At 38.8% G+C, this 27921-nt stretch overlaps 1 protein-coding gene across 2 annotated transcripts in view; it reads right to left on the minus strand.

Annotated features, from left to right (window-relative positions):
• Nucleotides 1-25959, minus strand: part of PHACTR2 (phosphatase and actin regulator 2) — a 99239-nt gene extending 73280 nt beyond the window's left edge. Inside the window, exons 1-2 of one of the 2 annotated variants that reach the window (XM_060753492.2) lie at nucleotides 25908-25959; nucleotides 23058-23135 (exon numbers count right to left, since the gene is read on the minus strand). In XM_060753492.2, coding sequence (XP_060609475.2) covers nucleotides 23058-23135; nucleotides 25908-25920 — 91 coding nt within the window. In that variant the 5' untranslated portion in view covers nucleotides 25921-25959. The remainder of the gene's footprint in view (nucleotides 1-23057; nucleotides 23136-25907) is intronic. The other variant, XM_060753495.2, reaches the window with a different exon arrangement.
• Nucleotides 25960-27921: the final 1962 nt, after the last annotated feature.

A 27921-nucleotide genomic window follows, 5' to 3' on the forward strand; every position in this document is an offset into this window, starting at 1 on the left:
GGCCCGTAGCCAGGATTTCGTTTTGGGGGGGGGGGCTGAATTTTTTTCAGGGGGGTTTTCGGGGGGGGATGAGTTCCGGGGGCGGGGCTGAGCCTGAGTGAAAGAGGGTCTAGCCTAGCAAACCTTTTGTATCATTACCCCAATACCCCCATGCATATGGGATATATTGAGTATGGTGATCAGATCATGATATGAATAAACATAACAGTTTAAATAATGCACAAGTAAGGCCTTTTCGCGAACCACCATGAGAATTTGGGGGGGGGGCTGAAGCCCCTCGAGCCCCCCCCCCCCCCCGCTACATGCCTGGTGGGGGTGCTATGAAAACATTTTTCTTTCTCAGCTATGTGGATTTTAAGAAACGGGCCCATCTCAAGAGCTCAAAATTCCACGCCAAATTCACTTCTGTTGTTTTTTTTGTCATGTCAGTTTTTACTTCTGTCAGTCCTATGAATGAGAGACTTTCAAAATTCAGGTGTGTGTTTTATTTTTTGAATTAATGCATCTGTGATGTTAGTTTCCAGTATTTTTAGTGCCTGCCACAAGAGGAGTATCACAATATGCAAATATTTTGCAAGTGCTTTCACAACTCATGACTTCATTATGTCAGTGGTGGTAGTAATTGTACCAATTGTTTGTTAGCATTTGTTCATGGCACACACAACTACAAATAAGACACACTGTCTCATTTAGTTTTTTAAAAATTGCATTAGATTGGATACAACTCAGACACCCTCAAAAATGGTTCTGGGAATAAAAAAATAATTGTGTTAGTAGTGCATTGTGATTTCACAAAGAAACCCATCTCTCCCTGTCTTCTCGGACATGTTGCACATTGTTTCCTTTCTGATTAAAATAGCCGGGCATTGACAGGTAAATAGATTACACAGAAATATTTTAAAGATATAAAAGTTAATGCAATGTTTTTCAATAAAACAGACATAAACGGGCATGTCTCCTGAAACATGGACCTCACTAACTAGCAAAATATTCCCAATGACTTACACCCAGCTAAAAAAAAGAGAAGAGGACATAATATTATGTAAGGGGTAGGGTGGTTAAAAAGTAATCTGGAAAAAAAATTATGGATTCAAAAGATATGCCAGCATTCACCGTTATTTTTGAATATGGATAGAATTATTTGCATGTGGAAATACTGCTCATGAGTGCTTTGCTTTCATTGGCAATTTGAATAGAATTTTAAAAGGAAGACCTATAATAATATGCCAGAATGTGTGGCTGATTCTTTTTAATGTCTGTCAGACATCCAGTTTTATTAGATTTTTAAAAATACACTCATTGATTGATATTAGATTTTTAAAAATACACTCTTGCACTTCCCTTCTTTGGTCATTTTGTCCTTTTCTTCAAATAATCTTACAAAATCTCTCTCTCTCTCTCTCTCTCTCTCTCTATATATATATATATATATATGTATATAGCGTTTATATCCCTGCTTCTCACTCCAAAGAAGATCTACAAGCCACTCTAAACACCTTTGCAGAAGAATATGAGAAGCTCGACTTTTCACTGAACATCAAGAAAACCAAAATGCTCCTTTAGCAGTCACCTTCCAATCCCTCTGCAATGCCAGAAATACAGTTTAATGGAGTAACATAAAAAACCTTGGCAGCCACCTTTTCTCAAAAATCAGCATTGACACTGAAATACAACACTGCTTGAGCTCTGCGAGTGCAGCACGTTTCCAAATGAAGCAGAGAGTGTATGAGGATTGGGACATCCGTAGAGATACCAAGGTGCTTGTTTATAAAGCCATTGTCCTCCCAACTTTGTTGTATGCCTGTGAAATGTGGACTGTCTACAGACATCACACTCACTCCTGGAATGATTCCATCAGTGTTGCCTCTGAAAAATCCTGAAAAACTCTTAGGAAGATAGGTGGGCAAATGTCAGCATGCTGGAGGAAGCAAAGACCACTCGCACTGAAGCGATGTTCCTACGCCATCAACTCCACTGGATTGGACATGTTTTCTGAATGCTCGATCCCCATCTCCCAAAGTAGTTACTGTACTGTCAACTCAAGAATGGAAAACGTAATGTTGGTGGACAGGAAAAGAGATTTAAAGATTGGCTTAAAGCTAACCTTAAAAACTGTAGCATAGACACTGAGAACCGGGAAGCCCTGGCGCTTGAGTGCTCTAACGAGGTCAGCTGTGACCAGCAGTGATATGGAATTCGAAGAGGCTCAAATGGAGGGCAAAAGAGAGAAACATGTCAAGAAGAAGGTGTGTCAAGTCAACCCTGACCGGGATTGCCTTCTACCTGGAAATTGATGCCTTCACTGTAAAAGAACATATAGATAAATAATAGGGCTCTATGGACACCTGTGTATCCACCACCAAGACACAACACTTGGAGGGCCATCATGCTCAGACAACGAGGGATCGCCTAAGTAAGTAAGTTTGCACTATGGCATCCACACTGCCATAGAATCCTGTTTCAGAATCCAGATTAGCTGCTTTGAACTGAACTACATATGTAGTGTAAACTCATATAATCCTATTCAAAGCAAATAATTTGGATTCAGAAACTAAGTCAACGCCTAAGTCAACATACATAAGCATCTGTTCTACTTTGTTCAGCATTGCAATATGTGCCCATCCATTTTTAAAAGGTTTCCAAAAGGAAAGCATGCTGCCGTATTTAGTCCAACTGAGAACAAAAAGGTTTTTAAAAATCCTATCTAACCTTCTGTCAAGACTTTGTAGCAAAACTGAGATATAGGAAGGACAAAATGCCAGATGTGGTTTTTGAAGTCTCTGTTTTATATCACTATGTCACAATCAGAATGAAGTATAAACACACCAGTGGCCTGTATTCTGTAAGACTCCGCTTTTGCTAAGTTTTGCTAAGATTTCGAACTTCATCCTCAAGATGTTTAGGAATTGATGTATGAATGAGAGATGTATAGCATATAAAGTTCTTATTGTGGTGGAAAAAATAGCTTTTGTGGTCTGGCAGGTATCAAGTTTGGAACATGGCTCTGTTACAAAAATGAATGCCAATATTTTATGCTTCAGTGATCACCACAACTCTTTAGAAGATCCCAATGGAAAACATGACATGGCTATTCTATTTTTATTTACAATATTTCTGTTTTGTTTCTAAACTCGTTTCGTTTTTAGGGGGTCCATTGCGTTTCGTTTTTTAAAAAAATTCCGAATTTTTCTTTAAAATCTTTTCGTTATTTACGAAATTTTGTAAATTTCGAATTGATTCGTTAATGGCTGACGCGATTGCGCAATACGCTAAAAAAACCTCCAAATGGGACAGGGGGAACTTCTGAAGCTTCCCTCTCCCTCTGTTGTTGACTTTTGGTGTGATAATTTATTTTTTTATCACTGATAAAACAAACAACAACTATAAAACTTGCACCAGACATACGGAAATAATAACGAAACAATTTCGAAACGATTTCGAAACGATTTCGAACCAATTACGAAATAAATTGAGAAATTCGTTTCGATTTTTAGTTGCTCCTGCATGGCTCAATATCGGATCGTAAGCTAATTTAAATACGAATCAATAACGAATTACGAAATTAACGAACGAAACCACCCAGCCCTACCAAGTAGTTTTCAGTGGTTGCCTCATGGAGAGTGTATTGCAGTTGTCAAAGGGCACTTCCAGACAACGTCAAAATGTGGGTTTTATAAGTGGGGCAAAAAATCCCAGGACCTGACAGCAAGACCTGTTAGTCCCAGGAAATAGTCCCCCACCATCCTCACATCTTCCTTTGAAGTGGATCAAGATGGAGGATGGACGGGAGACATCCAGAGGAAGTTAAAAAATCTGTCTGAGATGCACTGGACCTCATATGTGTGCATGCAAAGATCCCAATGTGCACATAACCAGATTTTTTTTATCTCTCTTCATCCAACTGTTAATGCAAGTTCTGTTTAATATTATAAGAAAGAAATGAATGGTTGCAGAGAGTTCTGATTGCTTTCTAATTCTGCTTCCCTTTAGCCACCTGTATGTCCATGGCTCCATTTTTTGACAGCCCAATCAGCTGTTTTGGGCTTTTAAAATGTGTATGTGCTTCTTACGCATACTATGTTTTGAGCCCCTGGGAAATGACCTCCAGAATCCCCCCCAGCAGCAGGGATTTTCCTTGTATCAAAATTATTCTATATGTAGAAGGACCTTTTTTTTTTTTTTTTGCAGAAGGAACATTTAAGATCACTGTTAATACCACTCAAGTCGATAATGCACAACTCTGACACACAAAAGTCATTAAATCAAATGGTCCCAGCAACTTTGCTGCTGAAGGGATTAGGAGGCACACTTAAATTTGCCCCTAGAAAATTTTACTAGTTCCTGTTTCAAACTCCTGACTTAGGAACTAGTTAATTTTAGGATAAAGTTCATGTCGCTCTAAAAAAAATCAACAGATTTTTTTCTCCATGCCCTTTTAGGCCCCATCTACATTGCCATATAATGCAGTTTGAAACTACATTACATGGTTTGTGTAGAATCATATAACACAGTTTTACAGCATTGAATGCCATTATATGAATCTACACTGGCCATGTAATTCAGTTTTGATATGGCAATGAAGTTGAGACCTTCCTTTTGTTTCATGTTTGAAATTAAATATGAAACGTACAGATGGAAATTTATGTGAATCTAGATAGCATCTGGTAGTTTTGTTTCCCTTTATAAATATTACATGAAGATGAAGTATATCATAGTATCCTCTCAATTTATGTATCCAGCCAAGCAGGGATCAACAAAACAACAATAAAAGAAGAGAGAAGAGGGGGGGAGAGGGAGAGGGAGAGAGAGCGAGAGAATACGAATATATATACAGGCAGTCACCGACTTACAAACAACTCATAGTTAAGAACAGGGGTGAGTCAAGAGGAAGTGAGAGAAATCTACCCCAATGAAAAGAAATTCACTCCTGAAAGAGTTATCATGGGGAAAAGGTGACTCCACAGAAGCTTTCCCACCCATCCTTGTTTCCACAATCAGCTACATTTTTCAAAATTCAATTATCACAGGGACAGAAAGTGAAGTAAAATCTTCTGAACAGGGGGACAGACAGCAAAACAAACACACTATGCTATCCAAAACACACACACACACACGACTGGAGTTACACTTTAAAATGTACTTGTTCTGACACATACAAATTCAACTTAAGAACAAACATACAGAACCTATCTTTTTCGTAACTTGGGGACTGCCTATATATGTCATAGAATCAATCATAGAATCATAGAATCAAAGAGTTGGAAGAGACCTCATGGGCCATCCAGTCCAACCCCCTGCCAAGACGCAGGAATATTGCATTCAAATCACCCCTGACAGATGGCCATCCAGCCTCTGTTTAAAAGCTTCCAAAGAAGGAGCCTCCACCACACTCCGGGGCAGAGAGTTCCACTGCTGAACGGCTCTCACAGTCAGGAAGTTCTTCCTAATGTTCAGATGGAATCTCCTCTCTTGTAGTTTGAATATGCAAATGATACCTCTAATGGTTTTCTTTTCTTTTTTTGTGTCAGGAGCAACTTGAGAAACTGCAGGTTGGTACTGGTGTGAGAGAATTGGCCGTCTGCAAGGACGTTGCCCAGGGGACGCCCCCTAATGGGGAACTAGATCTGAGACGGGAGCTCACCTCCCTGAGTCCCCTTGTGGGGAGAAGGGCGGGATAGAAATGTATGTAATAAATAAATAAACTGCCAGCCTGTCGGTCAGCAGCCCTGCCGGCACAAGGGTTTAATCCATTGCACCATTGGGGCAATGATACCGCTAATGGTTTGATAATCTATAACCAATCCATAGAATTGGATGCTAGAATGTTAGCTCAAAAATACTCTCTGGTACATTAAAAAAAATCACATATCTATGAAAGTTTACTGAAAGAATAAATAGAGAAGGGAAAGCTTTGGTGACAGTATGATAGAAAGATCAGTTCTGTGAAAGAATGTTTCACTGAGTTTACTGGATTAGGCAAATTGTTAGTGAAAAAATTGCAATAGTATTATGTCCTCAAGTAATTTTTGATTTATGTGACCTATGATGGATGATTTTTTTTCGGAATTTGTGTGGGCCTGCTTTTGGGCTGATGTGATAGGATTGTTTTTGTTGTGTGCTTTGAAATAATTTCAGACTTAGGTTGACCCTGTGCAAGGGCCGGATAAATGACCTTGAAGGGCCACATCCGGCCCTCGGGCCTTAGTTTGAGGACCCCTGACCTAGGAGTTGTCTACAGACAACACCGGCTCTTCGGCTTAGAAATGGATATGAGCAGCACCTCCAGAGTCAAGACACAACCAGACTTAATGTCAGGGGAAACCTTTACCTTTTACTAACCTCTAATGAAGTATATTATTTTAGAAATTTCTCAGAATAACACTTATTAGGTTTTGAAGTGCATATATCATGAATTTTCTGTGAGTGTTTTTTTTTTCATTCTTTCACACAGTACCTTTAGAACTGATTGAGGCCAGAAGGTTTCAAAACTGGAACTTATATCCAGTCACTTCTGATTTTGAAAAATATAGCCCAGGGGTACATGTAAAAATTGCTTCTCAGGGGCTCCAGGCATTAAGAGCTTTTAAAAAAAGTAAAATTGATCTATCAAGGACGTGAGGGTTCCAGACAGCCATTTCTAGCTTGCAGGCTACACCTTTGCCACCAAATCTAGATGAAAAGGACAATTAACAGACTCTTCAAATAGATCTGATGAAGCACAATCAACAAGTATGAACAATGATAAGAATAATGATAGAACCAGCCTTGGAATGAATCCAAGGAGATGCAAATTACAGCGCATATTAAAGCCTTTGTTGTGTTGACAGTAGTGGCAAGAAAAGTATATTTTTCTGCTCCACCAAGTTTTGAAAAGCACATGTAGGAATATTTTTCCCTCATCAGTTAGATTTGGGATCTTTTTAAAATTTGAATGGCAGGCTACGGAGAACTATAGTTTATACTTAAATGTGAAGACATTCTGCTTAATGACATAAATAGAGGGGACCTCTTGTAAAGTCACCAATGTCATTCTTTTGCAACATTACAAGGGGTCATCTCTAGGTCTCTGGATCTGGCCCTAAAATCTCAGGGTCTTGGTCCCCATCTACAATGCGATCTAATGCAATTTGAAACTACATTGTATGGTCGAGAGACTTCCGGTTGGCGGCTGGAAGATGGTGGACGTGCTTTGAGTCCCGGAGCGTGGGACTCGGAGCAACCAGGCTTTGCCGAGTCAGGGTGACCCCCTCCTCTGCAGATGGTCCGAGGTCTGAGAGGCTAAACCCAAGTGCCATCGGCCGACGGCGTCCGAGTGGTACCCCCCTCAAGGGGGTACCCAGAGACGCCCGGCAGCGAGGCACACAGGGAGGACGCAATTCCATGGTAGGAGACTGGGATCTCCAAACCCCCATCAGCTGCCAGCACAACGAACAGAGGAAATCGGAAACAAGAAGGTATCTGGTACGAAAGCGAACAGCCCTCCGGGGACATAAACCGGATTGGTGAAGGCCAAACAAAACCTCAGCAATACTACAAGACAGAAAGCCGCCAGAAGAGGATTCGGAACGGGGGCTCCATACAAGTAATGTTAAGTTAAAAGGTAAGCAGGAAGAGAAAAGGGTACAGGAAGGGGAAGGAAAGACAATAAGACAAAAAGACCCGCGCAGAAGGCAGAGAGAAAGGAAGAAAGAAGAAGAGAAGGAGGGGGAAAGGGAGGAGGAGAAAGGGGAGAAAGGGGAGAGGGAAGAAAGGAGGATAAAGAAATCCAAAAAATCCAAAGACCATCGACCAACTAACAGCCATAACCAACAGACACAGCCGGGTAGAGCGAGACGCTCCCTCCCGAAAGGGACAGCAAACCACCAAACCCAGTTTGCCCCCGTCCTTGCGCCCGAAGGCTAGTCCTCAAAGGGGCTGACCGACGGGAACCGGAGGAAGGGGGCTCAGTTAATGGTACGGCGGGCTGTGGACTGAAGGAAGACGGAGACGAAAGCGTCAAACATAAATACTAGGCTGGAGGATAGCCTGGAAAATAGGATATAAAGAAATACTAGGAAATATTAAGAAGAAAATAAGAAGCCTGAAATTAAGAAGCCACCCTCCCCCCCCCACCCCCCGGCATTCCTCCCCCCCTTCTTCGGCATCCTACAAGCCAAGCCTCGACCTTGAAAACGCGCAGTAAAAAAGCGGAGCAAAAACAACAAGGAAAACAGTAGATAAGGGTCGGCGCTGACGTACCTGCAGGCCCCAAGCGTCCTTGAAGAGGAGCGGCTGAGCGCCAGCCCCTCCGCGCCCACGCAGAAGACAATAAACAGGAAGGTGCGCGGGGAACAGGGAAAGCCTCGCGAAGTCTCGCGGGACTCGGCGAGTGTGGCGGAAGCAGCGCGAGAAGGGAAGTATACAGCGAGACGTCCAAAGCGTGGCGGAAGCGACGCGAGACAAGGAGGTGCACAAAGAGACTCCAAAACAACAAGCTGAGAAGCACCGCGAGGAAAGAAGGCGGAAACTAAAGAGGACGCAAGCAGCAGAAAGGTAAAGGGCTAGGGGAGGAGAACAGAACAAAACAACAAAATAACAAAGTAATAAATTAACAATAATAACATTAGATTGACATTAATAAAATTAATTGAGTCCAAAAAAAAAAAATACACATACACAGACAAAGATATAGGCAAACAGGAGAGATCCCTGGAAGATAACAGAAGAACAAGCAAAGTGAGAAAATAATTGAAAAAAGCAATTATGGCAACACAAAATATAAAAGGGAAAAATCCACAAATAACCAAAGGACAAGCTAGGAGGGACTCATTAAGTAAGCCTGACTTACAAACAGAGGGGCAGGTAAAAAAAGACCCCGTTTCGGAAGGAACAGTGCTGGAGAATATACTAGCAGAGATTAAAAAATTATCGGAGAAGCATGACGAACAACATAAGTAATTGCAAGCAGAGATACAAGGCATGAAAAAAGAAATAAAAGAAGAATTCTTGAAATTGAAAGAAGACGTGGATAAGGTAAAAAAAGAAAACCAAAAAATTACCAAAATTCAAGATAAGGCAGAAAAAAAATGAATAAATTAGAAACCCTCACGCAAAGGATACAACAGCAAGCTGAGAGATTGGAGTACAGAGAATCGGAGTACCAGCTAAGAATTCGGAACCTACAGGAAGCGGAAGGCGAAAACGTAAAGCAAATAATGATAGAATTATTAGCGGAACTATTAGACACAGGTGCTGAAATAGTTGGACAAGACGTGGACCGGGTGTACAGAGTGCCTACGGAATACGCCAAAAAACACAAGACCCCTAGGGATGTGGTCATTAGCTTTTGCCGCAAAAGCACCAGGGATGAAATCCTAAAGGAGAATTCAAGAAAATCAATTCTTTTCAAGGATAAAAAGGTAACGATAATGAAAGAAATCCCGCAACAGACGTTGGCAAGACGTAGAAGGTTTACTTTCCTGACTCAAGAACTAATAAGAAAAAAAATCAAATTTAGATGGGAAAAAACGGATGGCATCACGGTCACGATGAATGGTAAAAGAACCTGGTTAAATTCAGAGGAGAGTGCAAAAGCGTTCTATAACGACTATATTAAAGGGAAAGCGGCGGAACCGACACAAAGGAAATTCCAAGGCAACGGACACTCGGGACATCCCAATGGAAACAGCAAGGAAAAAAGGACAGAGAGGGAAACAGAAGAAGAAGAAGGAGAAGAAGAAAAGATGGAAAAAGGTGCATACAAATGGCCAAGATCGACACAAGAGGAAGAGGACGAAAGAGACCAAAAGAGACTGAGGGAATTCTCCCCAGAAAATTACCAACTGATGGTACCTCCAGAAATACAACAGTGGGAAATGCCAGAAATTAATCAACCATGAATAGAAAACCTATCAAGATCTACTCCAACAACATTAATGGTTTAAACTCTCCTAGTAAAAGGAGAAAATATTTCAACTTCCTAATAAAAAAGAAATATGACCTAATCATGATCCAAGAGACCCACATAAGCGACAGACACTCTAAGCATTTAACGCAAAACAAAATAGGGAAAGTGTTCCAAGCGTCTTACAGTGAGAAGAAGAGAGGGGTCGCGACATATGCGAAAGAATGGCTAAATCCCAACCAAGTGTTCAAAGATGAGCAAGGGAGATTCCTGGGTATCACCATCGAGAGGAAAAATCAAAAAATACTACTGTGTAACATATACTGTCCCAATGGCCCAAAGATGAAGTTTATTAAAAAGTTGGAAAATGAAATAAAAAAGGTAGAATTTGATGAGTTACTTATTATAGGCGACTTTAACGGAATAGTGGACGGTACGCTAGATAAGTCCCAAAAAAGCGGAATAAAGGCAAAGGGCATAAATAGGAATAGCTTATTACCCAAGAATTTCATCAAAAGTCTAGAAGAACTCAATCTCCTGGATGCATGGAGACATCATAATAACACAATGAGGGACTTTACATATTACTCGGGTAGGCACGATTCGTGGTCACGAATTGATATGGCCTGGGCCACAAAATCACTGAGTACCAAAATTAGAAAAATTGATATAATCCCCAGAACCTTCTCCGACCACGGCGCCTTAGAACTAGAACTTGCAGGAGAGAGGTCACAATACCGATGGAGACTAAATGAAAATCTCCTGAAAAAAGATAAGGATATAGAAAGGAACAGAAAATTATTAAAGGAATACTTAGACTTAAACAAAGGGGAAGAGACCTCAAAATTTACGCAGTGGGAGGCACTAAAAGTAGTAATGAGGGGGTACCTAATCCAGCAAGCGGCCCACAAGAGAAAACAAAAAAATCAAGAGGTAGCAGAAATATGGAGGAAGCTAAGAGAAGCCGAAGAAAAATTAAAGGAAAACCCGAAAGATAAAAAGTCCACATATGATGCCAAAATACTGAGGAAACAAATAGAGTTACTGCAAACAGAAAATATAGAACAGCAAATGAAATTTAATAAGGTGAGCTATTTCCAGAACGCGAACAAAGTGGGAAAGTGGCTGGCCAATAAAATCAAAAAGCGGAGGCAAAAACAAACAATAACAAAAATTATAACGAAAGGGAAGGCACACACAGAGAGCCAAGAAATAGCGGACCAATTTCACAAATTTTATAAGGAGCTATATAAAAAAGTAGATATTCCATTAGAAAGTGTATCCGAATACATAGATAATCTGAGAATTCCAAAACTGACAGAAACACAAAGAGAGGCGCTAAATGGCTGTATTACCCCCTGGGAAATTGACAACGCAATCGACAAACTAAAACCCAACAAATCGCCGGGTCCCGATGGCTACACAGCCACTTTCTACAAAACATTCAAAAATGAATTAGGCCCCTTACTAAAAGACACCTTTAATCATACCCTAGAAAACAAAACAATACCCCAAACTTGGGAAAAAACTAATATAACTTTAATCCAAAAAGAAGGAACCGACCCATCTGACGTTAGAAACTACAGGCCAATATCCCTGTTAAATACAGACTACAAAATATTTGCAATAATACTGGCAGAAAGACTTAAAAACTTCTTAAAAAACTGGATCTCCGAAAATCAGGTCGGTTTTCTACCTAACAGACAAATAAAAGATAACATTAGGATAATCATTGATTCGATTGAATATTACGAAAAACACAATGAAAAGCAACTAGCCCTCATGTTCATTGATGCCGAAAAGGCCTTTGATCGAATAAATTGGGATTACTTAAAATTATTAATAAAGGAATTGGATATAGGATATCATTTTCAAAATGCGGTAGAGGCGATATATGCGAAGCAAGAAGCCACCTTATTAATTAATGGAGAAGAAATAAAAGAACCAATAAAACTAGCGCAAGGTACACGCCAGGGCTGCCCTCTATCTCCGCTACTGTTTATCCTGGTTATAGAAACACTAATTAGGACGATAAACGAGGACAAAACACTCAAGGGACTAAGGATAAACAACTATAGCCATAAATTAAGGGTCTATGCGGACGACGTGGTGTGCATAGTGGAAGATCCGATAAATAATATTAACAACTGGTTAAAGAAGATAGAAAATTTCGGGAAGGTAGCGGGCTTTAAATTGAATAAGCAAAAAACAAAATTACTAGTCAAAAATTTGGACCCAGAAACTAAGGACACATTACAACAAATTTCCGGCATAAAAATAGAAAACAAGGTGAAATACCTAGGAGTCACCATTACCAAAAATAATATCAATTTGGTCAAAAATAATTACGAAGCATTATGGGTTAAAATTCAAAAAGACATAAACAAATGGAAATATATGAACTTTTCCTTGTTAGGCCGAATCTCAATTGTGAAAATGAATATATTACCCAACTATTGTTCCTTTTTCAAGCACTACCGATTCTAAGAAATGACACTCTATTCAAGAAATGGAAAACCGAAGTCATAAAATTTATATGGAGGGATGGCAGACCTAGAATTAGCTTTAAAATCCTAACAGATGAAAAAAAAAGGGGAGGATTAGGCCTGCCAGATTTTAAAGCCTATTACGAGGCTTGCAATTTAGTAGCGGTAAAGGAATGGGCCTCGCTAAAAAATAGAGCGTTGCTGGCGCTAGAAGGGCACGATCTTAGGTCAGGTTGGCATGGGTACCTCTGGTACAATAAAAGAAAGACAGAAAAAGCCTTCAATGACCATTACATAAGAGCGGCCTTGATAAGATCATGGGAAAAATATAAGCCCAGATTATATTCCAAAACCCCGCTATGGATATCCCCCGTAGAAGCAAAACATAAAAGAGAACTAGAGGAAAAAAAATGGTTACTATATAAAGATCTACTAAGGAAAACAGAAAGAGAGGGGAAAGAAAAATTAACACTAAAGTCCCTAGACGAAATAAAACAGCTAAACAATAAGACTACATGGCTAAAATATTACCAAATACATCAGGACTTTAAGGAAGACGAAAAGCTCGGGTTCAGTCAGGAGCAGGGAATATGGGACATAGTGATGAAAAAAGAGAGGAAATTGATTAAACTTCTTTATCAGCAGATACTTACATGGACCACAGAAGAAGAGGAAATCAAAGATTGCCAGGTAAAATGGGCGAGAGATATAGGATATAGTATCTTAACAAAACAATGGGAGGAAATCTGGACTAGGAAAATAAAATATGTAGAAGCCAGTGATATGCAAGAAAACTGGTATAAAACATTTTATAGATGGCACTATATGCCAATGAAAATATCAAAATTTAATAAAAAAGGTTCGAACTTATGTTGGAAGTGTCAAGAAGAAAAGGGAACGCTGTTCCACCAATGGTGGTCCTGCAAAATAGTTAAACATTTTTGGAAGGATATTCATATGGCAATACAAAAAATAATTAAAACAAATCTCCCCCTAAAACCAGAAATATTCTTACTAGGGATCATCACTACCAAATTAGACCCGAACCAAGAAAAGATAATTTTTCTCCTAAGTACAGCGGCAAGAATGCTACTTGCAAAGGTGTGGAAGAAGAAAGAAGCGCCAACACTAGAAGATTGGGTTCTGAAAACATTAGACATTATACAAATGGATAGTCTTTCACTAAGACTTAAGGGATCATTAAGCCGTACAGATTGGTCCGGCTTCAAAGAATTTATTACAGCCAAGGAACTCCCAATGCACACTGATCTGTCTTGTATTTGAAATAGAAGAAGCGAAGAATACCAATTCGATTATGGAAGGGAAATAAAACAGGAAAAGAAGACCCCCGGAAGACTGACGGGAAGTGACATCCCTATCCCTCGCTCCCTCGGACCCCCCTCCCCCACCTCCACATAGTTTATCCCGCATTCCCCCCCCTCCCCGCCCCACCCCCTCACTAATAGCTACCCTCTCACCTCCCCCCCTTTTTTTCCCCCTTTTTCTTCCCCACCTTTCTTCTATGTAAGTTTGAAACTTCAATAAAAACTTATTTAAAAAAAAAAAGAAACTACATTGTATGGTCATATAATTCAGTTCAATGCAGTTATTTATTTATCGTGTCAGAAGCGAACCAAAACAGTTGTACTGCATTCAAACAAACAGACAGACAAACAAACAAAACACAAAGTTTGCAGACTTGGTATTCTATTAAATGTCCTTTGACCAGTAGCTGGCCACTTGGAGTGCCTCTGGTGTTGCTGCAAGAAATTCCTCCAATTGTGCATGTGGCAGGGCTCAGGCTGCATTGCAGTAGGTGGTCTATGGTTTGCTCTTCTCCACACTCGCATCGATTCCACTTTGTAGCCCCTTTTCTTAAGGTTGGCTCTGCATCTCGTGGTGCCAGAGCGCAGTCTGTTCAGCGTCATCCAAGTCGCCCAGTTTTCTGTGTGCCCAGGAGGGAGCATCTCATTTGGTATTCAATGCAGTTAAAATGCACTATATGACTGACCATATAATGCAGTTTCAAACAGCATTATATAACAGTGTAGATGGGGTCTAGGATAGTTTTGATCTCCATTTCTATATAATAGAATGGGGTTTTTTTAGTAATTAATGATCAATTACACCAGGAGAACAAATAGACTGGAGAAAAATAGATAATGGATAGAAGATAACTAGTAAGAAAATGATCTGGAAGAGGAATTACACCTAGTTTAGATGCATAAGTATCCTTCCTGAAGAACTATATTGGCAGTCTAAAGTCAGTATCTTATAATAATACGATGCTTGCTCAACTCTTGACTGCATGATCCATTTCCTTTCATAAGGAGGCTTCCCAAAAGCTTCTTGAATATGTGGTTCCTAGTCATTGTCAAGTGGTATAACTAATACAGCTAACATATTTAAAAATGTCTTCCAACATAACTAAAATATTACTAATAAGACAATATTGTTCCATACATTGCATTCCTTTTGAAATGTGGCTTCATTATACCCTCATTATAATATTGAGAAATCAGACTCCAAATTATGGATTATTTAAAATGTATAAATAATAAGACTCAGCTCCATTGGACCATACCACGAGTGTTCATTTTTGTCCTCTAGTAACCTCCTTCCATGAATTATCATGGGAATGTTGTTCAACACACCCGGGCCCCAGGAAATTATCTCTCAAATTTCCATAATCCCCTCACAATGAACTGGGAGTTGTGAGGGGAGCATACAATGAATTTGCATTAGAGTTCCTGAGTCTGTTTCTTGTTTTTCTCTTAATATGATTGGGCCTTTCTATGGAAATGGTCCTTCTCCCATGCCCCAAGCCAATCTCATCCTTGGAGCACCCACTGAGATGGTCATCACCTTCAAGTAGCTATTGTGTATTTTGGACTACATATGTTGTTTCTACCAGAGCCAAACCATTAAGCTTATCATGAGCCCATTACCTAATGCCACACCACATTCCTTTCTAATTGTGCCTCCTTAGAGGCAGATCATTAAACAGACTGACACTTCAAATGCTCCAATTACAATTTATTGATTTTCCTGTCACCATGAAGAGCCAACCAGCAATTATGTCATATGAAGTCCTGAGCCAATCAGGATCCAAATCCTAGCTGGACAGTTTTTGACCCAATCAAGAGAAAGTGTGAATAGCTATCAAAAGAAATAAAAATGCTCTGTATTTGCAGTCATGGTATGTCAGTACTTTGGAGTGCTTTCTCCACTACATCCTCTTTGGCCATCGAGAATAAAACCTCTACTTTTATCTTCAACCTGTCTGTGTCTCATTTGGCCTTCTGGGAAGCTAGACATACCAGGGGCCCTGAACCTGCGGTTTTACCGAAGCTGAAATCACTCAACACGAAATACAACACCACCTTCATTACAGGGAGTTTCATTACTTGAAACTTTTGCTGCCTAACTGCACTCCTGAATTCAGCTGGGTATCTGGATGCCCAGATTACACTAGGAGTGCCTTATCCCAATTTAGATTGGGTGCAATTTCAATCCATTCTTCAAGTTATGGTAATTTCATTACATCCAGACTGGATCATTGCCATGTACTCAACACAAGCTTACTGTTAATCAGTTTCATTTGCTTCCATAAGATCATGCAAACAATGAAGTTGATATTTATTATTTATTTTATTTATTATTTAAACTTATATGCCGCCACTCCCCTGGGGCTCGGAGCGGCTTACAAGAATAGCTAAAATCTAACAAAGTTTAAAAGCAATTTAAAACAATTTAAAAACAACAGATATAAAACCTATCTTGCAACAACTGCAACAATAGTCACCTATTTGTTTTGGGGCACAATTTAATAAGTTTATCATCACTTTTTAACCTCTAAATACTTCTGTAACAACATGCAATCAAAAATGAAACTAAATCTAAAGCCTAAAATCAAGTTAATGATAGTCTGTCCATATGACGTCTGCACAAGAACACATTTTCCTAACACATGATCTTCTAAATCAGAGAGTTCTGCACTAATGACACTCTGTCTGGAAATACCTTCAGCCTTCCTTCTTGCTGCCATGTGCATATTGTTTACTTATCCATGCATCTCACGCAGGATGCTGAGTGACTGAGTTTTAGAACAGAGTATTGGAAAATATATTTAAATCATTAAGTGCATAATGAGGCAAGGGCAAGACATAATGCTTACTGGAAGTCAGCTTAAGTATTGGTACTGTGGTGTTTAAATGTTCAATAAAATGAGGCGGACAACAATCAATATTGCTTCATCCCTCTCCACCCTGAAAACACATCCTTCTTTTGCAAAATACCTCCTCTGTACTCAATATGTTCAGTTCTTTTCTATGTTATATTGCCTTCAACCAGACTAAGAATTTATGCTGTTATTTCTGCATATATAGGAAATATATGCAATAAGAAGGAACCCTAATGACATTGTTATAGAACCATTATATATGAAATGTAGTATACCGGTATTTGTAAAAATGAAGTCCATTATAGATAAGACACCCACAATATATAATAGCTTAGAAATATAGTATTTGTTGTTGAACCTTTGAAATCAGTCCAACAGTACCACTATAAGTACATTTAATTCAAAGTACAGGGTGTTTTTTCAATGATCTGATTTAGTACTTTCAATAGCTATTGCTTTGCCTTGTTATTCCATTGCCTTTATGGGTAGACTCAGATACCTAAAGGCTCTTTCCCAACTATTTAAGAGTGGAAACCACGAGTAAGCTTTCTGTGCTATGACACACAGTGCTGGAATTCTCTTAATTAGTCCCAAGCAGATTAGACCCATTCCATCAAGTACTGAATGGTAAATCAAGACAAAGGTAAATCCGAAAATAACCTCAATGACAAAGCAGCCAGATGATAACATAGTACATGTTACAATGGCTGAGAAGGCAGACACAAAGCTGCAACAGATGAGAGGCCACCGGTCATCATGATATCCATGCCATTGGATTATAACCTTTTTCTATGATTACTGTGTGTTGGTTGCTGTGCACCAATACTTACACATAATTTTATGTGTAAGTATTTTTGAAGCAATAAAACCAACAAAAGTTGCGTGGCAAGTGGCTACAGGGGCAGGACTGTGAAATCCTGCTGCTTCAATTGGTGTCTTCTAGTTAGGACTATCAAAAGGGTTTAGGCTTATACTTTATGACCCTTGTATATGTCAAATCGCAATCCATGGTTTCATTTTCAAATGACAAAATATCTTCTTTCTAGGCATTTTCTAGGTCTAGCGGCAGAATTCCATGACATTCTTGGTCCTTCATTTCAACAGAGTTTGATATTATCCACAGTTTTCTGCATCCATGTGAAGTCCGGAAATGTATTCCCCATGTGTAAAGGGGCCATACTATATATCTTCTTTAGAGACGCTCACTTCATTCCAAGAGGACAGCAAACACATTACCATGGCCTTTGCCACCTGATGGTGATTTTAATCATAGATTTTACTACAGCCTGTTGAATTTAAGATCTTGCCATTTTAATCATCTTTCAATCTATTTTCCAAAGCAATATAACAGTAATCTAACAGAAAAACAACCAAATAAGAACATTTTGAATAAAAATACAGGAAAATTTCAAATAAAATATTTACTCATATTTGTGTGAATCTTTTGCAGCAGGACTTTGTGTGGATCTGCTGCAGCAGGATAGTCAAAATGCTTCAAAATACTTGGGGTTTACTCAAAATCACAATAATAGAAGTGTTAGGGATGTACCACCAAGTGCACAAGATCACTGGCATGGTTAAGAGCAAGGTCAAGGAAACTATTAGGAAATGGAAGAGTTTTCTTCAGTAAATGGATGTTCTTCCCAAACAAGAAAAACAAAATGCCAAAAAGAAACACAAGCAGATAAGGAATATTTTAAATAATGTTTTGAGAAGATATTGCAAACATTATTAAGAATAAAAAATAAATACAAGCATTAGATATATTAGAAGCTAGGCAGTGACCAGTAGGCTATCTGAACATTTAGATGGCAAGCAAGTTTAAAGAAAGTGTAGGAGAAAGCTAGGAAGATGATAGATTGAACTATATGTATCTGTCTAGGCTGAAGAAATTGTAAGGTAGTGACTGGATTGATATTTTCAGAAATTATTTGATCTTCAGTCTGATAAACAAATACAATCCCAGACCACATTGACAAACTAGAAAATAAAAAATAACCTAGCCCAGATACTTTCCATCTAAGAAAAAAAATCAAGTGTGAAACTGCAGATGTTCTAACAAAGTAATATTTCTCTGAGATACTTGTCTTTGTTCAATATAAGGGAGTCTTGACCAGGTAAAGACAAGCATCAAATATGCTTTATACTTTAATACCATTCTGTACTGCATCTGAAGAAATCAGTTTATATTCATGAAAGCTCATGCTAAAATAAAAATCAGTTGAGTTTAAGTGCTTTTTTATCATGTCAGAAACAACTTGAGAAACTGCTAGTCACTTCAGGTGTGAGAGAATTGGGTGTCTGCAGAGATGTTGCCCAGGAGATACCTGGATCTGTTACCCCCCTGTGCAAGGCTTCTCTCATGTCCTTGCATGGGAAGCTGGAGCTGACAGATGGGAGCACACCCCATCTCACGGATTTGAACTGCCGATCTTCAGGTCAGCAGTTCAGCCAGCACAAGGGTTAAACCCATTGTGCCACCATGTACTGCCACATCATTTCTCCTCCCCTTCTAGTCTTCCTTTTTCTAATCAAGGTATGTCTTCTTGTTTTGTCAAAGGATTGAAAATGACCAGGCACTCTCAATTCTTAGAAGGAGATTTAAAACAGTACATACTAGTAGCTTTAAATTATGTTAATGCCATAGTTCTCTCTTTCAGTGTTCAGTATCCAAATTATCCTCAACTATATGGTGGCAATTCTTGACAACAGCTGTAAGTTTTTGTTCCTACCCACTAATTATTATTTTTTTAAATTCCCAGATACCAAAGATGAAAAAGATTCATGTCAATCTTTTTGGATACTTCCTCAATAATGTGTTTCCTGACTAAGCTGCAATGTTTTGAATGCAAGGCAATTGCAAGATGGGTGTAGGAACAGTAAAGGCAAAGGAAATTCTCCTCCTTCTCATCCTCCTCCTTTTAATTACAGCCTCAATGGTCATAATTTAAAAAACCACTACTCTAAAAAAAATTATAAATGCTAATGAAATGATAGAAACAATGTATTGTCGAAGGCTTTCATGGCCGGAATCCATGGGTTGTTGTAGGTTTTTCCGGGCTATATGGCCATGTTCTGGAGGCAATTTTAAAATTTTAAAACATTGGATTATAAGTTAAACTTCAACAAACTATTCTCCCAGTTTTTTAAAAATGGAAAACACTATGTCCATCAAGCAACCCATCTCCCCCCCCCCCCACCAATAAAAGAAATTGAAAGAAACAGCCAGCAGTACCAATCAAAAGTGAAAGACCATAACTGAAAGAGCCCTGTGCAATGCAAGAAAAGATCAATTTCTTGTCAAAACATCATTTATTTTGGATAGGGAGACTAAAACCCACTCCCTTCAAACTGACCTTGGTAAATGGGTCCCTAGATATTGTTGGACAAGACTATCCAAATTGGTTATGCTTGATGTATATTCTGAAAGCATATGTCTGAAAACATCGAGGAATCTCTACATTTTGGATGTCTAGGTTCAAAGAGACCCCGGTGGCACAGCAGGTTAAACTACTGAGCTGCTAAACTTGCTAGGTTGGCGGTTCAAATCTGTGGAGCAGGGTGAGTTCCCATTGTTAGCCCCAGCTTCTGCCAACCTAGCAAGTACGAAAACATGCTAGTGTGAGTAGATCAATAGGTACAGCTCTGGTGGGAAGGTATCGGCGCTGCATGCAGTAATGCCATCTACATGACCTTGGAGGCATGTACGAACAACGCTGGCTCTTCAGCTTAGAAATGGAGATGAGCACCACCCACCAGTCAGACACCAGTCAGACACAACTAGACTTAATGACTTAATGTCAAGGGGAAACCTTTACCTTTACTTTTAGTTCCAGAGAACATTTCAGGGTAGTTTGGAGAACTGTAGCATCTAGGAGGCCTATCTTCTTCCACCCAACGTAATATATTACAATTGATAAAGGGAGCCCACAAAGATAGCAGAACAGTGTTTTTAAAACGTGGATGGGTTGTTGTGGTTTTTGTTTAATTCCAATAGCAGCATACATGCAACGGGGTCCAGTGGCTTTTAAAGTACTTGTGAGAGAATAAGAACATCTTTTAAAGAACATTCTACAAGAAAGAAGCTAGGATATAGACTTTATAAGAATCTGAAAGATATAAAACACTAATTCTCTTTTGGAAGGTAATCCATGTTTTTAAAAGCCCCGTAAGTTATCTGCAGATTTTCCATGAAAAAACACTGAACAGTGATATAGAACATGCAGTACAAGTAGTTAATGAATATTTCATTATTTTTCCAGTAAAGGCTTTTAGAAGAATGTATTTAAAAATATGTAGAGGTGTCTTTTTTAACCACAAAAAAAAAAAAAAAGAACACCAGCATTTTCCCTTCTGATTATGACATAGATATGAACAACATATCTTGACATTCAACATAGAAGTGGCATGAGCCGGAGCTTTTTAAAACTATATATGCAATGATCAAATTAAGTATCTTTGTACAACACACAACCTGCTGGGTTATTTTTATGGCACTGTAAATATTATTTTTAATTGGTTTCATTCCAAAATAACCTCTAGGGGACAGAGGCCTCATTTACACTGCCATAGAAAATCCAGATTATTTTCTTTGAATGGGATTATATGGCAGAGTAGACTCATATAATTCAGTTCAAAGCAGAGAATGTGGGGTTTTTTTTTTTGCTTTGATAATCTGGATTATATGGCAGTGCAGAAGAGGCCAGAAAGAGCATTTCCCCCACATGGACAGGCTTCCTGGACCCCCAAGAGGTAAAAACGTTTTTGATTTTTTTCAAATAGATAGTTTTATTTCCAAAAAAAAAAAAAACCCTCTAGTGCAGCGTTTCTCAACCTGGGGGTTGGGACCCGGGAGGAGAGGGGTCGCAAAGAGTGTCAGAGGGATCACCAAAGACCATCAGAAAGCACAGTATTTTCTGTTGGTCATGGGGGTTCTGTGTGGAACGTTTGCCCCAATTCTATTGTTGGTGGGGTTCAGAATACTCTTTGATTGTAAGTGAACTATAAATCCCAACAACTACAACTCCCAAATGTCAAGGTCTATTTTCCCCAAACCCCATCAGTGTTCACATTTGGGCATATAGAGTATTCATGACAAGTTTGGTCCAGATCCATCATCGTTTGAGTCCACAGTGCTCTCTGGATGTAAGTTAACTACAACTCCAAAACTCAAGGTCAATACCACCAAACCCTTCGAGCATTTTCTGTTGGTCATGGGAGTTCTGTGTGCCAAGATTCATTCAATTCCATCATTGGAGTTCAGAAAGCTCTTTGATTGTAGGTGAACTATAAATTCCAGCAACTACAACTTTCAAATGACAGAATCAACCCCACAAGTATTCAAATTTGGGTGTATCATAACAATAAATTACAATTATGAGGTAGCAATGAAAATAATTGTATGGTTGGGGGGTCACCACAACATGAAGGACTGTATTAAGAGGTCGCAGCATTAGGAAGGTTGAGAAACACTGCTCTAGGGGGAAGGGGGCACCACTTTAATTCAGTTTTTGTTGTCAAAAAGTGTCTTTTGTCCCTAAAAGAGCCCAGAAAGCAAATACATGGTGATATGCCTTCTACTGTCTTGGAGGCATCTGGAGCACTAGGTGGGGGGATTTTGTGTCCCAGAGGCCTCATATATACAGATATATCTATATTTCTTTACAGAGATAATGATATAGCTAGAGATATAGATATACATATATTTGTAAGAGTGGTTGCAGTGTGGGTTGTAGACCTTAAATGGGGCTAATGCCTTCCACAGTTGCCTACTCCTGTTCAAGAATCACTATTTCCAACAAATTATAGGTATGGTTTACATTAATCTGGAGTTTGAACTCTGATAATCAATCTTCCTTCCGCTGATTCATGGTTTGTTAGAACAATGGATTCGATAACAAAAGCCTGAGTCATTAGTACCCATAAGCCTAAATTGCTATTTCTAGCACTTAATAGCCAGAACAGCTGTGCACAGGTCATTTTTTTTCTATACCAGAAATAGGGGCTATTTAGGAAGATGTGTCAGGTACATGGACAATGTGATGGGAAAAACTAGTCCCTATTATTTATAATTTAGTTTGGGGGGGGGGAGACCAAAGTGCATAACAATGTAACAATACAGGGCAGAGTTTTGCTTGAACATTTTGAGGATTGCAGTGCTGAGTGCTGTCTATGGTGCTTATTATTCAGAAGTGGGTGAGTCAGACAGCGACCTGTGAAGTTGTTATGTTGTCCCGTCCCCGCCCCTCCCCTCCTAGTAGATTTTGCCATGTTTATTTATGTGGTTGCTGGAAGACTTTGGAAGAACAGAAAGACTCAGTGAGCTGTGAAGATGTATAATGCAAAGAAAATGGTCAGGGTAGACTGAACTTGGCATGTGACAGACAGCCACATAGAAGACTGACAAGCACAGACTTCAAAATGTGACAGAGGAAGGGTTGCAGAAAATGCCCCCGTCCCAGATCAAACCATCGCCATTTTTCCCAGAACTTGCAGCTTCCCTTACCTGCGATGTTGCCACAGTGTGCATTGCCTTGTCCCTTCTGCCAGCAGCAAAGGATGTGAAGCAGGGACAGTGACACACCTGCAAGTGAAACTACACATTACAGGAAGAGATGGAAGAATGTGGCACAGAATGTTATGTTCAGCAGCTGCCACATGTCTGCCATGATTTGCAGTTTAGCGTACAGTGTGTATTTCCAACAATCCTTTTGCAGAGAATCAGACTGACGTGTTTATGATTCAACATGAGTTCTCTCAATATGTGGAGTTTGTTTCCAGATGGTACCAAATACCCCCATAATAAATCGAAAAATTAGTTTTAGATGGCTAGGAGTAGAATAAATCAGTTTTATAGCAACATAATGTATATCCTCAGCACATTTTTTCAATTCAGATGAATTTGATACATTTTGGAAACAAGCTCTACATACTTGCACAGCCCTTGATGTGACAGTGCTGTTCCTGTATAACATCAAGAATTTAGGAGAGAGCATGGGCTCCCATATTTTGAGTTAAAGAAATGATCAACTGCAACAAATGTCTATGTGGATTATATGTAAGATTTCCTATAGGGATATATGTCTTTAAACATCCCATTTTAATCTGCCAATATTATTAATATTAGTTGTTAACTATCTAAACTACAGAATAAATTTGTGTTTGGTGCCAACATAGTGAATTTAGATTAGCACTAGTTAAACGTTATGTAAGATTATTAGAAAATACCTTAAAGCACAGTTCCAACAGTACTATCACTCTGTGCAGCTGCAGGAATGCATCTTGTCTATTAAACTGAACTCCTAAAATACCTCAAAACCAAAGGTCTCTGAAGCACCTTCTGTTAATTGGCTTATTTTAAGACAAATTTGTTATAACTCTCATATTTTGAATTTAAAAAATTATTAGCCGGAATGAGTTAGCTACCAGTACATACACCAGATATCAGGTATTGCTGTTCTAGCAGTCTCTGAGATTTGAGAGCTGAATTAGGCAAAATTCCAAACAAAATGGAGATGTTGTTTGCAACTTAAGATTCTTAAATTAGAGCTCTGATACTCAGTTGACTATTGTCTAGGAGGAAAAGTACATACTGAGGCTCAAAGTGATTAAATAGTTCATTCTCACAGACAGGAGGAGTTAACGGGATCAAGTGAATAGGCATACTTAGCAAAATCTCATTTAGTATTTAGATCTCTATAGCAGACATTGAAGATGGGTGTTGCTACAAACCACAATAGAAAGGTAAAAGTATGTGGGATGTGACAGATTTGAAATATTATTCCTAAAGAAAAAACACATTCAAGGATTCTAATGCTGTAAGCAAAATCATAATGTACACATTTGAACCCAAGATCCAGCCCAAGGGATCTGAAGATAATAGCAATTCATCTAGTTGCATGGGACAATTCAATATCAGTTATGTCCTGTAAGCAAGGATTATTTAGGACTGATAGCTTTCCTCAGAAAATGAATGAAAACCATACAGAAAAAAATGTTTTCTGTTGTTAGCCTTTCTGCTGGCCACAAAAACATTTTGAATCACACTGTTTTATATTTTTATAAAGGCTCCCATAACTGGATAGGGCACTACATAATCTAGGATTAGAATTACTGTACATCACTGATACGATCTTAATTTAATGGGTTCGATGTGTAAAGCTAAGACAAATCAGCAGTTTGACATCTGCGTTATTTCTTTCCTCTGAAAAGCTAATTCTGACATAAAAGAGAAATATTGTTTAGTCATGAAATATCAGTCAGCATTGTATCATAATCCAAAACTGTGCAGGGGGAAAAACTACTCTATTTTGTTCTGTAAATGGAGTTTCTTAATAATATCACATGGGAGAATATTAGAGGATTACTGCTTCTGCTGATAAAAATTAAATGGAACTACCATTGCAGCCCTTCTGCAGCTTGCTTAATGTGTATCTGTTGCTATACAATAGGAGTGGAATTTAATCCTGTAATCCTAAAGGGAGAATTGGGAGATACTCCCTGATGAAAACTGAGGGAACTAACCTTGGAATGAATATGCACTGGATTGTTAAGAAAAAACATTAAGATCTCATAGTTGTGCTAAATTTTCACAGCTCAAATGGCCAAACATAACATATGTATGTTTTTTTTAAAAAAAACACACAACAACAATGCCTCTCGTAGTTAGCATTTTGAACCATGTGATATTCGCTAGAAGGTAAAGGATTTGATGAAAACAGCACCCCACTCAGTAAAGTGAGGTAAAGCCACAGCACTTCAGAGGCATAGTAAAAATACTAGCGGAAGCTTCCTTGTCAGATTTTAAAAATGCAAACAGACCATTTCCCAACATAGCCTTTTCTCGTTGCACAATTTTCTATTCAAGATGCTCTATTACAGTAGTATTTGTGTTACTTAAAAGGAAGCCAAAACTTCTAAAGCTACAACAGCAAAAAGAAATGTTGAGTTACCAACTGCTTATAAACTAGGCGCATGTACAATCCCCCACCCATGTTGATCACAAGTGTATCGTAAAGTTTTCCTAGCAATCAAAAATATTTGATGGTTACATGAATGCTATTCTCTCTTGGCCCCATCATGTCAAAACACAACAGGAATTAAACTTCCCTTATGCTGCTGCTATTGTTGTTGTATGAATTCCTTCAAGTCATTTCTGATTTATGGCTAACCTTATATTCATTTGCACCCCTGATCCTCGCTCTAAGAGGGGGAGAGTAGCCATTGAAACATAATAAAAAGTAATCTAATGAAGTTGAATCCTGTACACAACAGAAAAGGTAAAACTGACAACCCAGAGAGAAGACACACATTTTGTATATGAGCCAAAAACTAACATCTGATTTATTTCACTTACCAGTGGTATCCATTTCTCCTTTCTTCACAAAGCCAGAAGGGAAAAACAGCCAAAGCTGCTCTCCTTTCTCTCTCTCTCTCTCTCTCTCCTTTTTTCTCTCCCTCACAGTACACTCGGCCTGTCTCTGACAGTTAGACCTTGCTGGCAGGGAGTGCATGCACTGATTACAGCAGACATCGCCAGGGAAATGTATATCTCGAAGGATGACAAACAGCCATTAGCTCCATTATCAGCACACTGTACAAGCCTATCAAAGAGATACTTGAATTCCCCCAAGGTATTCACTTTGGGGAGGAGAGGAGAATGTGGTACGATCACATAAAAGTCCGCACTCTAATGTGGTGGTATCAACTGCCCAATTCTGAGAATAAGAACATTCTTAAAATAGCGGGTTATGAATTTCAGAGGATACATTTTGAAGAAGCAAAAGTAAAGTTGGAAAGATCAGAGCTGCAATGAAAGATGTCTGAAAATGTGTATGCCCTTGGATACAAAGCAGGGTGCTAACTACAGCTCTTAAAGAATAAAGGCTTCATCATTCTTTAAGTCCAAAGAACAAGTCTTGGGGCAAGTCTACACACTTGAAGTACCATTCTTGATTAACTTTCTTCTTGAATGACGCAACAAATAATTTTAGCAATTTCCTTCCCACTGTGAGAAATCTTCAAAATCTGTATAGTTTTTTTTTAAAAAAACTGTTCACATTCAGGTCTTGTCAAAATTCACATATAGTTATTTTCTGCAAAAAAGAGGAAACAAAACTACCTTTTCTCGGCAGAAAATTCTGTATACAAGTATTGTTTTCTGCACAAAAAGGGCTTTTCTCTGCACATAAGAAGCAGTTTTCTGTATGAAACAGCTACACGCAAATTATGTATACAATGAATCCCTAAATACATGCTTTTTGGTGCAAAAAAAAATTCAGCACAGAAAACACAACCTGTTTTCTGCACAAAACACTCATATGTGAATTTTAGGGCTTCGAGGGAAATTAACCCCATTTTAGGGTGATTGGCTTGCTCTTCTAATTTAATAAGTAGGTAAAGGTAAAGGTAGTCCCCTGACATTAAATCCAGTCATGTCTGACTCTGGGGTGTGGTGCTTATTTCCATTTCTAAGCCGAAGAGCCAGCGTTGTCCGTAGACACCTCCAAGGTCATGTGGCCGGCATGACTGCATGGAGCGCCATTACCTTCCCGCCGGAGTGGTACCTATTGATCTACTCATATTTGCATGTTTTTGAACTGCTAGGTTGGCAGAAGCTAGGGCTGACAGCGGAAGCTCACGCCACTCCCTGGAATCGAACCTGCGACCTTTCAATCAACAAGCTCAGCAGCTCAGTGCTTTAACCCACTGCACCACTAAATTTAATAAGTAACTGTATTAATTAATATCTTCAATATTGATCCTGTTGCTCATACAGTATTGTCTGAGTATACATTCCTGAACTGACCGAAGAATCAGAAAACTATGGATAATAGTTAACCCTGTTGAAATTAATGCTATTCAGCCTAGAAATTTCCAGAAAGACATTGTCTCTTGGAATTTACTAGGATCTCAAAGGCAACTCTATGATAACTTCTGGCAGAATCACCTGGAAGACATAGACAATTCCTAGAGAGGATATAAAACTATATGTACCAGTCCTGCAGATACAAGGATTGTACTGGATTTTGAAAGAGAAATTTCCTTCTGAATTTTGAAATTTTTGAATTTTGTCCTTTGCCAAATCATTTTGATTTGAGTTACCAATTTAACAGTTACATAGAAGACAAACCTAACTACTTTGTGCTGTCTTCTTTATTTCAATACTATAGCAGGAAATGAAAAACCAGTTTTTCCTATTGAAGAATTTTGTTGCTCAGAATTTAATGCAAGGAACCATATTTACTGGTTTGTCAGAGTTTGGCAAGTTGGACTATAATTGAAGCATCTACTGTTGCAATTATAGCTCTGAAAACTGCCCTATAAGGATGAGAAAGGAAATGGTCTTAAAAATAGATGTTGAGCCTACT

The sequence above is a fragment of the Anolis sagrei genome, chromosome 1 (genome assembly GCF_037176765.1).
Source record: "Anolis sagrei isolate rAnoSag1 chromosome 1, rAnoSag1.mat, whole genome shotgun sequence".
NCBI classification, from domain to species: domain Eukaryota; kingdom Metazoa; phylum Chordata; class Lepidosauria; order Squamata; family Dactyloidae; genus Anolis; species Anolis sagrei.